The sequence below is a fragment of the Leishmania braziliensis genome, chromosome 29 (assembly GCF_000002845.2).
Source record: "Leishmania braziliensis MHOM/BR/75/M2904 complete genome, chromosome 29".
NCBI classification, from domain to species: Eukaryota; Euglenozoa; class Kinetoplastea; order Trypanosomatida; family Trypanosomatidae; genus Leishmania; species Leishmania braziliensis.
Window position 1 is genome coordinate 241,788 of NC_009321.2, and position 12,784 is coordinate 254,571.

The 12,784-nt window shown below is 60.0% G+C and overlaps 5 protein-coding genes across 5 annotated transcripts; all 5 read right to left on the reverse strand.

The window, feature by feature from the left end:
- Positions 1 to 297: 297 nt before the first annotated feature.
- Positions 298 to 1,095, reverse strand: LBRM_29_0650 (conserved hypothetical protein; the record flags this gene model as incomplete). Its single annotated transcript, XM_001566362.2, has 1 exon — positions 298 to 1,095. One exon carries the CDS (start codon positions 1,093 to 1,095, stop codon positions 298 to 300), a length of 798 nt encoding a protein of 265 aa, XP_001566412.2.
- A 931-nt stretch (positions 1,096 to 2,026) lies between these two features.
- On the reverse strand, positions 2,027 to 4,168 carry LBRM_29_0660 (putative phosphate transporter; the record flags this gene model as incomplete). The annotated part of the gene is made up of 1 exon (XM_001566363.1): positions 2,027 to 4,168. The coding sequence occupies one exon, from the start codon at positions 4,166 to 4,168 to the stop codon at positions 2,027 to 2,029; it is 2,142 nt and encodes a 713-aa protein (XP_001566413.1).
- Positions 4,169 to 6,109: 1,941 nt separating this feature from the next.
- LBRM_29_0670 (putative flagellar radial spoke protein-like) lies at positions 6,110 to 7,888 on the reverse strand (the record flags this gene model as incomplete). Its single annotated transcript, XM_001566364.2, has 1 exon — positions 6,110 to 7,888. The coding sequence occupies one exon, from the start codon at positions 7,886 to 7,888 to the stop codon at positions 6,110 to 6,112; it is 1,779 nt and encodes a 592-aa protein (XP_001566414.2).
- A 1,065-nt stretch (positions 7,889 to 8,953) lies between these two features.
- LBRM_29_0680 (conserved hypothetical protein) lies at positions 8,954 to 9,370 on the reverse strand (the record flags this gene model as incomplete). The annotated part of the gene is made up of 1 exon (XM_001566365.1): positions 8,954 to 9,370. The coding sequence occupies one exon, from the start codon at positions 9,368 to 9,370 to the stop codon at positions 8,954 to 8,956; it is 417 nt and encodes a 138-aa protein (XP_001566415.1).
- A 792-nt stretch (positions 9,371 to 10,162) lies between these two features.
- On the reverse strand, positions 10,163 to 12,382 carry LBRM_29_0690 (putative RNA-binding protein; the record flags this gene model as incomplete). The annotated part of the gene is made up of 1 exon (XM_001566366.1): positions 10,163 to 12,382. The coding sequence occupies one exon, from the start codon at positions 12,380 to 12,382 to the stop codon at positions 10,163 to 10,165; it is 2,220 nt and encodes a 739-aa protein (XP_001566416.1).
- Between the last annotated feature and the right edge of the window lie 402 nt (positions 12,383 to 12,784).

Genomic DNA, 12,784 nt, shown 5'->3' on the forward strand with positions numbered 1-12,784 from the left:
ACCACCAAGGCAGGAATCGCCTGCAGCAGTGGAGAGGAGGGGGGGGGCTCTTTTTTAGTACGTGTAGACGTGCATCGAAGCACGGCGTGCTGCGCAAGCGGCCACACTGCCCGGAAGCCGGTGCCTTCTCTCTGCAGCCCGCCAGCAGTGTCATCCTGTGGAGAAGTGACCTCTTTGAGTGCCACTACTGACCTTTGCGTGCCCAGTCTGTGCGTCGTTGCGAACCAAAACAAACCCCACACACGGCACCACATCGCCTCCTTTTCAGTCCACTGGCCACCCACCCTACCACCAGGCCTAAGAAGACTGCTCCAAAGCGTTGTTCTGCGGGCAGCTCTTGATGTGCGACTTCATCACGGGCACGTTCGCCAGTGCGGTGCCGCACCACAGGCACCTCATGTCCCCCTCCTCCATCTGTCGAAGGTGGACGACATCTTGGTTCAGCGTCACCCGGCCGTGCCGCTCCAGGTCATCCAGAACGCGGTCACTCGTAAGAAAGAAAAACGTAGCGAAGCTGTTGTAGTGCTTCTTGTGCTTGAGACAGGGGCTATCCAGATCCATTGAAAGCACGTGGAGGTGCAGCATGGGCAGCGAGGGAAGGGCGTGGAAGCCCGCAATGAACCGGCGCGCCTTGTAGGTGTGAGGGGCTGTCGTCTTTAAGTAGCGAACATACGCATCCCCTACGTACATCATGTGGCGCAGGAGCGGGACATCCTTCTTGTTCAGTGCGTTGAGAGACTGTAGGCGAAGGTCGAGCGGCATGACCAGGCAGTGCACCATCGACTTGGGAAAGGCGTCGTTCACAAGCACGCAGGCGTCGTCTTTGTACAGGAGGGAGCTGCCGGCGGCCTGCTTGGTCTCGCCGGAGGGCAGGAGCGGGTACGGCTTGAAGGCGGCAGCCAGGATGGACGGCTCGGTCGACGACGCCGATATCGAGGAGGACGCAGGTGTTGCTGCCGCTGTGGTGTTGGCAGACTTCTGAGCCTTCTTGACCACATTGATAAGAAACGGTAACTTAGTGCGAGGTTCGCTGCCGGCAGAGGCCGCGGCAGTTCGGCGCACTGCCGCGCCGGTTAGGACCGCTGAGGTCTGCATTGTGTTTGTATTCGATGAGCAGGAGAGGTGCGCACGCGATGGACGGTGTGAAAAAGAAAAAGAGGGCACACGCTGAACGATGACACCCTGTGGTGCTCTATGATGGCAGATCTCCCCTCCGCTTCCGTCGTTGAATCTATGCAGTGGGGATGGTGTCTGTGTGCTGCTGTGCACTAGTGGTGCTCGGACGCCGATGAGTCAGCTGCAGTGCGTGGCGAAGGGGTCTTTAAAGTATTTGGTCAACGCAAGCTCGCGTGTGTCTTGCCGATGCGACAAGGAAGAGAGGAGACGCAGAGAGGGAGAAGACACGAAGAGATGCCAGGGTAGCGGCGGCGATAGTGCTCTGTGGCGAAGTCCAGCACTTCAAAGGAAAGGGGAAGAGAAACCGTCCCTCGGCCCTACACAAGTGTATTCAAACGCCTGCCACCTGCGCATGCTCGATCTGCCATGATGCATCAAAGACTCCGCACCAAGGCCGTCTCGCCCTGAAGCCGGCACTCGATGTTCTCTACTTTGGGTCAACCGCGTCCCCATAAAGACAAGCGTGCACGGCGGGCCCAACAGAGTAGGGGAAAAGGAAGGGATCTCTTCTTCCCTCGACTGCCTTCCCACTGTTGCCCGCAGCAGTTCACTGCTGCTAGTCTCGGGCGATTGGGGACCAGCCTTGTCCGATACACGGGAAGGCACAAAACACATCAAAAAGGCGAAATGGCGAACAAAGTGCACGGCAGTAAGAGTGGAGGGGGAAACGCGTGCCTATGGGCGTGCATGAGAATGACGCAGAGGAGCGGAGAGGGAGGAGGCAAAAGACAACAAGCCACCAGCAACAATGCGCGACCACGCGCACTTGTTTTGCACTCCGGCCATTCATCGTCAGTGCAGAGGCGCGCCTGGGTGCATGTACGAGGCGCACGCATGCCGTTGCTCTCACTTACGTGCAGAGCAGCGACGACACCGCCCACATCGACACGCCTGTTGTTAGGGCGCTAATAATAAGGGTCACGGCCCACCCCGCCACAACCTTCGCAACGACATCCCACGACACACCGCCCAGCTTGGCGTCCAGGACGCCGCAGCCAATCGCGGCGCCGACCTGCGACTGCGAGAGCGAGACGGGAATGCCAACCCCTGTCAGAACCATCGTGACGAAGGTGCCGCCCATCTGGATGCACCATCCTCGTGCCGGCGTCACGGTTACCAGCTCCATCCCTACCGTCTTCATGAGACTCGCACCGAGGCCAAACATGCCAATTGCAATGCCCACCATTGCCGGCAGCACCGACCACTGCGAGCTGAGCCCAGGCTCCTGCAACTCGTTGTTCGTGAAGGTATCGTAGAGAATGACAAAGGCTGAAGTGGCATTGGCGCCAGCCACCGCGCCGTGGACAAAGCTGGATATACTTCCTGCCACCACTTGGAGGCCAGTGAAGAGGTACTCGGCGCGCGGGTTAAAGGGCTTGATGAGGATGCCCCCAAAGTGAATGGGCCGCATTGGGTGGTCCATGGCCCAGTCCTCTTCGCCAAACTCGTCCTCGCTGTGCACCAAGACGGGGGAAAACGGCACCCCGACTAGCCCCTGCTCACCGCTAGCAACCACTACTGCTGACTTTGTGGTATCCGTGCTGCCGTACGCCACCACACCAGCCGACTGCACCTGTTTTGCTTCGTGGCGATCGCGATAGGAGGAGGAAAGCTTGCATCCAGGAAGGTGATGCACATCGCTGGTACCATGCTGGACGAGCGTCGTGGAGTTGGAGAGCGACACGGTGCGCGTGTGCGGTGCGGACGAGTGCTCGTGGATGTGCACAGGTGCCAGACGCACCTTGGCTCCCTTGCGCACGAAGGAGCTGTCCGATGTGGAGATGGAGGAAAGCACCAACGACGCGTTCTGATGCACTGGGGTTGGTGTGGGGGGGTAGGAATGCGACGGAGAATCACAAGTAGAGCTGCTCTCGGAATGGTCACGATCTTCAGCGGCTCCGCTGAGATGCTTGACCAAGAGGGAGTCGACAGTGGACGCAGGAGCAGGGCTACGGGACGGCGAGGGCGGTGGCAACGCCACAGTTGCCGGCACAGCCGGTGGGGCAGACACAGCGTCAGCGGCTGACGACTGGTACTGCTGGCGCTGGCTGTTGTGATGTTGCAGGTGATGCCTCCCCGCCACAGTGGATGTCCTCGTACTCATGTCGGCTCTTGGCTTGAAGAAAGAGAAGTTCCTAATCTCATCCAGCGTCGAACTGTCCGCCACGTTCACCGGTTCCGTGCGCAGCGCCTCGCTCTCCCACACGAATGACTGCGCGCCCATCGCGGCCTCCACCACCTGCGGGAACACCCACACCTTCGCCGCCCAGCAGAAAAAAAGCATGACGAGAAGCAGGACGATGCACTGGATGTACAGTGGGACGTGCTGAGCAAACGTCTGTGACATGATCGGTGGCTTCTCAAGGACAATGAAGAAGAAGTCCACCAGCAGAGACGCGAGCAGGCAGTGCGGCAGGACGGTCAGGGCAAGCTCAAAGGAACGCCCCTTCACCTTGAAGATGTCGCGTCGTAGGAGGTAAAACAGAAGCGCTGTCACGCCACACGCCGCAATTGGTGCCGCCAACCATGAGATCACCACCACGATTAGTCCGTTCGTTTTGATGTACGTGAACCCGCCCGTGGCGAAGAGCGCAAACCCAACAATTGACCCAACAACCGTGTGAGTGATGGACACCGGCAGACCAAACACCGTGGACAAGTACAGCCATAGCGCCGCAGCGAAGCTGGCGCACGTCATGCCGATCACCACGACATCCTTGTTCTGGGCAAAGAGCACAGGGTCGACGATGCCGCTACGGATTGTGTTGCCCACATGACCACCCATGAAAGCGGCGCCCAGCAGTTCGAACACGGTGCAGTAGATGATGGCCCTCTTCATGTTGAGAGACCCGCTGCCCACCACCATCGCAAAGTTGGCTGAAAGGTCATTTGCGCCTATGCCAACGCCGCACAGGAAGGAAAGCAGCGTGCTGATGCACACCAGCGGGAGTGTGGTGTTCACATCCAGCTTGCAGGTGGAAAGGTAATCCATGCCGCCTGCTCGCAGTAAGTCCTCAAGAGGAAAAATGGTGAGACACACAAGGGTACAGAGAGAGAGGGAAACCAAGCCGTATTCCGCGACTTCGCCAACAGATAGCACCAAATTATATTAAAAGGAGCCCCAGGTAAGGCGGGTGGGTTTGAATGGGGGTGGGCGTGGGGGTGGGTATTGGTGCTGATACTGCCACTCAGCGTCGTACTGTTGAATCGATAATTGTTAAAGTACACGTATACATACACACACGCATCTATATAGAGAGAGATGCGTGTGTGCCGCGTGGTCGATGCTACACAGGAAAAATGGCTGATGTACCGGTGTGGTGCATCTGCACGCGTGTCAGTTTTGCTGTGGGCGTGGATGACTGGTGTGTGTTCGACTTGCAACACCCGCGCGAACGGAGAGAGCGCGCTAAAGATGACGCAGTGAGGGAGGTGGGGCAGAATGAAAAGGCAGAGAACGCGTAACACAGCTAGCAGAACAGAGAGCAACGACGAAGCACACCTGGGAAAATACGCACACACGCAGAGGCAGAGAAAGAAGAGGGAAGGGAAGCGAGGGAGCGTTGTTGGTGAGGCGATATAGGGGAAGGAAGGGTGGGTATACTACTACTATGGCACCGAAGAGAAAATAGGGCTGGGGTGGAGGAGACGCAACACCACAAGTTCACTACCTCTCGAAGATGCGAGATTCAACAGAGGGAATAGAGAAGTAGACCGCTGATAGGGTACGGTGAGACGAAATGAAAACAGGGGCCGATGCGAGTAGCGTTGCGGTGACCTCCCTTCTCTTCCGTACGCGTGAGAGTTTGTGAGCGAGGGCGTTTTGGCAAGAGTGGGTATGAAGGGTGGCCAGTCATGTCAGACACACAAGATGAAGGAAAGGGGGAATAATCAGCAGGAAGCAGGAGAAGCGAAAAAAGAGAAAAAGAGGCTGTGGTGGAGGAGACGCGGGTGCATTGACATGATGGACTAGCTCTGCGAAGCAACTTGCGCACGCCACGCGCCTTCCACTCCGCCAGCTTGAGTCTCGCCTTATATGCAAATACATGCCAACGCACCTCATGCGTGTTGGTCTTTTTTGTGGGACGGCAGTGTTGCGGGCATATGCAGACTACGCTGCTGTAGGCGTTGGCCGCCACGCCCTCCCGTCTCGCTGAACCGCGAAAGCGGGTACCGTGGACATGCCACGCTGTGCCTTCCCCTCGTCTTCCGGTTTTCACTTTAACAATATCGATCACCAACATCAGCACGTACGTGCACACCGCAGCCAAGAAAGAAAGAAAAATAAACAGAAAAGGAGCCACGAGACATCCACACGCACACACACACACACACACACACTTCAGTCCACTCATTGATTCTTCGTTGCATCGCAATGGTAATCACATGGCGGAGGGGAGAATACCAAGGAGTCCTTACGCGCAAGGTGCTCGTGTGTGTCAGCATGTGCGGAGGTGCAGAAGTCGTGCGGTAGAAAGAAAGGCGGTTGCAAATCCATTGATGAGGTGCGGAAAGGCAGGGGAGTGACAGTCGCCATGTCTAGCGCCTGTCTCCCCATCCACTATCTGACCGACACGATCGCCAACCGCGGTCATCCCCTTCCCCACAGAGGGGGGCGGAGCAGCCCCTTGCCCTGGCGGAATCTTTTCCCTCACTTCTCTATGTACATACTTGGCCCGAGCAAACAAACAAAGAGATGCAGAAGAGAGAAACCAAATGTACATGTTGCCTCCGCCCCGCCCCACCTCTCCCTTCTTCGGCGCGCGCGCGAGGGGAGGGGGGTGGTGCATGTCGAAGCACGTGCCAAGCAAGGGGAAAACAGAGAGAGTCGAGCGACAAGAAGCGTGAGGGGGGACGCACCGAGGGAAAGCGCGTTGGTATGTCTTGTTGCCAAGTATCTGTCACACCTCCTCGGCGTCGAAGTCGGCTCTCGCTACACGTCCTCCTCCTCGTCCTCCTCCTCCTCGGCTTCCGGGCGCGGGGGAGGCGGGGCGTAGCGCAGCTCTTCATCTATGGTGCAATCCCACTGGCCATCAAACTCGCCAGGCGCCTCCACATACTCGTGGCAGCACGGGGCTGGCAGGGGTGGCGCGTAGTAGGCGCCTTGCATGTCCTTGAGGCCCGTCCCATAGTACATCATCTGGTAAGAGGCGCCAGGACGTCCGGTGGTCGTCACCGCGTAGGTGGCCGCGCCGGGCCAGCGGAGGGACTTGGCCACATACACAGAAGTTTGGCTTCCCTCCACTTCGTAGGCCTTGCGGAAGGTCCAGGCAGCGAGTTGGGCGCGGCTGTGCCCGGTGAAGGAGAGCGGCGCGTCGAGGCTAATGTCACACAAAAACGGTGCGACCATTTCGGGCTCCGGTGGCGGCGGCGGCGGCTCAGAGGTGCTCGCACCGTCCCCCTGCCCGTTCTCCCCTTCTCCGTCCGCCGGCTCCTGTTCCTCCTCCTCCTCTGCCAGCGCTGTCGTGACGCGGCCGCAGCTCAGCACCGACGGGGCAATGTGCGACCACCCCTTTGTCTGCATCAGCTCCTCCTTGGAGTATCCCGTGAACCACGCCTGCACGGCCGCGATGGCGTCCGTGTCCTCCTCATCCGGCATCTCTTGCGGCAGCAGCGGCGGCACCACGGAATAGGCCGGCACCGCCGTCGGCGGCGGGTGAGCCGGGGCCCCTTCTTCCTCCTCCGCATCAGGCACGGCGCCCTCAGTGGTGAATGTCTGCACGGGTGCGATGCGGCACGCGCTCGTGATGCGGGCAATCTGAGCGCGCAGGTAGTGCTTCTCGCTCCCCATGAAGCGCGGGTGCCCATGTACTGGGGCGTCGAAGTTGCCAGAGAAACGGCAGCGTAAGGCGCGGGCGACTGTGATATGATGCGGGCTGACATCCGGCAGGCGCGTCCAGGTCGTGGGATCCGCACTAGTCGAAGCGTAGTAGCACATGGCGTTGAGGCCCGTCCCGGCCTCCTCCGCCGGCGTGGACGGACGTGGCCCACGGCGCGCAAGACGACCCCTCGCCACAGTACACAGTACGTCAGCAATCTTCGAAACGGGTGCGTGTTCCTCTTCCTCTTCCATGTCGCCATCCTCATCGCCCTCGCCGTTCATGTCAGCGTTCTCCTGCATGCGCTCCGCATCCACCTGGCACTCCGCGACGTAATAGTCGTACGAACTGCCTGTAACCACACCCCAGAAGCGCACGGACGACAGCGGCTCAGACCGGATCAGCTGGCGCAGGCCAACGAGCAGACGATACGCTTCCACCCGCGGCAAACCAAGTCCGACCATGTTAAAGTACTGCTGCTCCATCACGACATCGCTAAGAGTGCCGGGGTGATCCGCGAGGTCGATGCGCGGTTGGCCATCCAACCCGGCGTTAGCTGACGCGTCGTCCTCTTCCTCCTCGTCATTTTCGCCGTCAGCACGGCGTGGGCGGCGTGGCGGTCTCGGCGGTGCCAAGGCGGTATTCGTGTTGGCAGCCCAACGCGTGCTCGTGAAGGAGTCGATTGGGGCCTCAGCGCGAGCGGTGGGCCGCGGATCGACGTACATCTTGCCTTTTGTTGGGGGTACAGCGCTGCCAGACAGGAGGTGGTTGGAAGCCGCGCTGAGCGCGTCCATCGCGTTGGCGGGCCGCTCGCGGATCACCTGCGCGAGCACCTGCGTCATGTGGCCCCAGAGCGCCGATTGGCGAATTTGATGCTCGTCTACGCCTGCCATGGTTCCGCAGAACAAAGAGGGGGAGAGAACTCGGCGGCCGGTCCCGTGCCCACCACTCCTGGCCGCGCTGCCCGGATAACAACAACAGGCAAGGGAAGGCGAAGTAGCGGCCGTAGTGGCGGCAAGTCGCCGTCGTTGTTCAGCGTGTGTACAGCAAAGCACCGCAAGGGCAGAAGCAGACGTTCCCGTGGCTGTGCGTGTGTGTGTGTGTGTGTGATGACGTGCGCGTCACCAGGCTGCAGCAGCGCAGATAGGTGTCACAGACAATTGTGCAGAGTCTCTACTAACGGCGGTGTTTCACAGTGAGAGAAAGGGGAGGATAAGCGGAAGAAGGAACACCGACGAGGGCAAATGAGGGGAGATGGCGGACAGAGCGGAAGACAGACCTGAATGAAGCAAGGAGACAGATAACAGAACACACACAACGACAGCTCGAATAGGCGCACCGCATGAGCGCCCCGCACATGTGGTCAAACAAAACAAGTGCAGTGTTTCGGATTGATGGGCTTGGGTGTGCATGGGTGAGCCAAGCCACTCAAGCAAGCTTGTGGCAAGCTCACCCCAGCGCCGTCACCGCAGCGGTAAAAATGACGGTCACGTAGCCGCTCAGCAGAGGCGGCCTCCATTGCACGGCCTCTCTCCTCGATGCTCCATGCACCCTGCACGTTGAACTGTTGTATTGGCTTGCGCGTGTCAGTCAGACAAGCATAAGCGTGAACGCACAAACGCACGCGCGCGCTGCAGAGTTCCCTTGTACGGCGGAGAGGCCGAGAAAGAGAAGGGAAAACACGACTACGCCATGTCTACACCTTGTTGATGTGTGTGTGTGTGTGTGTGTGGGGGGGGGGGGGGGGAGGGGGGGAATGGCATGCGCTAGCGTCAATCATAGCAGCAACAAGTATAAGGCTCCAATGTCTTTACTCTCTCCCATTTGTGTTCTCTGCTCAGGCACAGATACAGACACGCACGGACGGGACCAGGAGCGGCACGGCGCTCTCCTTCGCTCTCTCATCTCCATCCCTCCGCCTCGGGCCCTCCATCCCTTCACTCTCCGCTGGCCTCCCATCAAGTTGATTTGGGATCGCGCAGCACATCAAACGTGCGCGCCGGATGCAGCGGCTTTTCCAAGTTCCGCACCGGCGACTTCCAGGCGCGGTCCTTATCCAAAATCATAAAATTCTGCGAATGTCCCTCTGCGATGGGGTTGACACGTGCCTCGTACTGCATCTCCGACTCGTAGCCTAGTAACGTGTGCACAAAGCTGTCGTGCCCCATCAGGTAGTAGAGGCTACAGGTGGCAAGAAGGCCCAAGCCAAAGATGCGCACCGGGGCCCAAAAAAAGGCTTGTAGGCCGATCTTGTTGCGGTCTGCGCGGCTGTCGTTGAAGCGAACCTGCATAATGCCACGCCAGCTGCGGGTGCGTCGAATAATTGGCTTGCGAGTCAGCTCCCTTCGCCGAGAAAGCACGGAGTAGTCAGCCATTGACGTGGTTGTGCAACCAACGTGTCAGTGTGGAGGGGGAGGGAGGGAGGGGGTCCTTGCACGGTGTGCTACTGCCTTTTCCGAGCCCCCTCGTTTGGCAAGGGGGGGTGGGTGGTGGGATCAGAGAGGCGGTGCCGCTTTTCCCCTTTCTCTGTTCTCTGCTCCTTTGCAGGCCGCATCATTCAGCAGTGCGGGGAGAAAGTGAGGCACATCGAGCGAGAGGGGGACGTGCGTTGAAGTCGCAAGAGGAGGAGGAGGAGGGGGGGAGCAGAATTTGAGCAATAAGAAAAGAGAGAGGCAAATGAATCAGCGGGGAAATGCAGCAGCGACGGCAAAGCGAACGACGAGCTGATGAACTTGGAAGCTCGCGGCTAAGGCGCGCGGTAAAGTATGAAGGCCGCACACACACACACACACACCGCAGCAACGAGAAGTTGGCATCACGTATGCTGGGCATGCACGCACGTGCACGCATCACTTCCTTTACGACCACCACAACCACCACCACGACGGCGGCGGGTGTGAAGAGGGGAAGAAGGAGAGATGATGGGTGCCTACCGTACTCAAGCACAGAGAAAAAGATATGGACACCACCGTGTGGCTCCGGCAATGCCGGGACATGGTGTGCCGCGACCCCATGCAGTCCCCACGGACACGGTCTGTTTCGTGAGGGAAGGTTGCTCCTTGGCATCACAGTTTATCTCATGGCTTACTCGCTGCTGTAGTGAATTAGCTGCCCTCCGCCTTCGCAGAGGTACGGAGAGGAAGGAAGCAGAGGCACCGCCACACCACTCACCGCCCCTTCGCCTTCTTAACATTGCCTTTACCGGGCCGCCCCTTGGCAGCGGCAGACTTCTTCGCCACCTTCTTGCTCGAGGAATAAAACGAGCCTCTGGCGGAGACCTCGGCAGCTGCAACTGGGACGGTGTCCGCATCGAAGAAGTGCTCCTCGTCGTCCTCATCGTCGCTGCGGTTGGCAACAGCCGCGGCTGCTACTGGCTTTCTCCTTGACGCCGACGCCTCGGTGCGCTTGCGCTTTGCTGCTGCCGGCCCTGGTGCCGCCGCTGTGGCGTCACCACGCCGGCGCTTGCCCTTCATCTTTTCCGAGGCGTTCGCGTCACGTCCCAGAAGCGCGTCCTCGATGTCGCTGTCGTCGCCATCGGCGTTGGGGTCGGCGCCCATCTCGGCCGCGAGCGAAGTGCCCTTAAAGTACTTCCTCTTGTCTTTCACGCCGTAGCGCTCCATGTAAGCCTCCTCGTCGTAGTCGTCCTCGGCCTCCGCAGGAGGCAACTCCGCCACGAGGGGCGCACTCGCCGTCCCGCCGCGGTCCACGCGCAGGACGCAACCGCGCAGACGAGAGCCATGATAGCGCTCCTGAGCGTATGCAGCGTAGGCTGGTAGCGCAAACTCGACACGAGCAATACCAGTGGATAGGTGGGTCTCTGGGTGCACGAGGATCTCGCACTTGCGGATTGCCCCGCACGGTGCGAAGTGCTGCCGCAGCTGCGCCTCCGTCACATCCTCGCCGACGTTCCCCACGTAGATGTCTTTGGGGCCGTCGTCGAGAAGGTTGTACTTCTCCGTCCGCCCAGTGACGTTACTGCCGGTGCCGGTGGCAAGAGCGGATGCATTTTCGACTGGCATGCAACGACGAGTCGCAGCAGATGAAAACGCAGCAGAGGCCACCTTGGCTGGCTCCAAGCCAAGCGGCATGATGGCGAGTTCCTCATCGTCCTCGGCCTCTGCAGCCACAGACCCCCTGGCGGCGGGCGAGGCAACAGCGGCGCTCCTGCCAACAAGGCCGCCTGCCGCGCATGACGGCCTGGCGGCACCGTGTGAGTAAGGCAGCGAGCCGGGTGCCGCAGCCTTGGTGGCACTGATGCGTCGCCCAAGGAGGTGGAAACCGTCGAGGAAGGTGATGGCTGGCGCCACCTCCGCCTCTGTCGCGAAGGTCAGGAAAGCCTTACGGTTCTGCGAGGTCATCTTAATCGCCTCCAGCTTCTTTTCCAGCTGCGGAGCTACGTCGCGCAGCACCTCGCGGATGATCTCTGGCTGAGCCACCTTGGCCAAGTCCGTTAGCAGCACCTGTCGTGTGAAGCTGTCCTTGCCCATGTCTTTCATCCCGGCGATGTCCTTTATCTTCTCCAAGTCCTTTGGCTTCGGCTCCTCGACGCGGAGGGTGCGGCCGAGAAACTTTCGACCATTCAGCACTCGCACGGCAGTGGACACGCTATTAGGGGACTGAAGCACGAGGAAGCCAAAGCCCTGCCCAGGCTTCTTGATGAGACGCAGTGGCTTGCCAACCTTCCACGCCGACGCGAACTGTAGTACCTCTTCCTCCAGCGTGGGCTTTCCAGGCTCGGTGGCGTACGTGTACGGCAGGCCATCGATAAAGACTTTGGTGTTGAGCTTCTTAGGCAGCTCCGTGCCGCTGGCGGTGACGGTGGTGATGACGCGTGTGCGGCCGCCACCTTTAGCTGCGCTCGAATTGAAGCCTGCCTCCTCGTCGCTATTGTATTCCCCCTCACCATGGCGAGAAGCAGTGTGGTCATGCCCACCGCGGCGCAGGGGACGCGGGGAGCCACCATATCCGCGGCCACTAGACGAGAAGACGGAGGAAGACGCAGAGGTGCCACCACGGAAGCCACCACGCCCGTCGCCTCGCCCACGGCCGCGCTGCAGCGGCGGCGAGCTAGGTGGGATGAAGCCGCCGTTCTCTTCTTTGGCCGCTCCGCGACGTGCACTCATCACCACCGGCGGGGTGTCGTCGCCGTCATCATGCATGCTTGGGCTGCCTTGCAGCCCTTGCCGCTGCTTCGTCGGCTGGCGAGAAGTAAGATGCGCAGATGGGGTCTTCGGTGCAACGGGCCCAGCCCCGCGAGCTATAACTGGGAAGGCGGGAACGACAGAGCGCTTCACCGGCGCAGGGGCAGATTTGTGGGCCGCTGCTGCTGAGCCACCGCGGCCACCACCACGGCTTTGAAAGCTCCCCCGGCCTCCTGCAAGGTGCATGTTTAGTTTGACGTTTGCTGAGGAGCTGAGTTCTTTGGTATGTAGTAGTACAGAAAGAGAGAGATGAGGACAGGTAGGAATTCAGATGGGCAGGGGCGTGGGGGGAGAGGGGGGAGGGCTACAAAGCCATACAGCGAGTGCAGGAAGACAACAAGGAGGCCCGCTCCGTGCGAGGCCACGGTACACGCGCCGCAAAGGGGGTCGAAGAGCATAGCGCCCACTGTGTACGAGCTTAAGGAGATCGTCGCGCGTCCATCCCCGGTAGCACAGTCACCTCTCTATCTCGACAGGATGTCCGCCAAAGAGGATGCGTCCACACATACACGCGCACTTGGCTGCTTGTCGGCTGCGACGCAGGTGCGTTACTGTCGGGGGTACGTGCGAAGGCACCGCTTGAGCCGC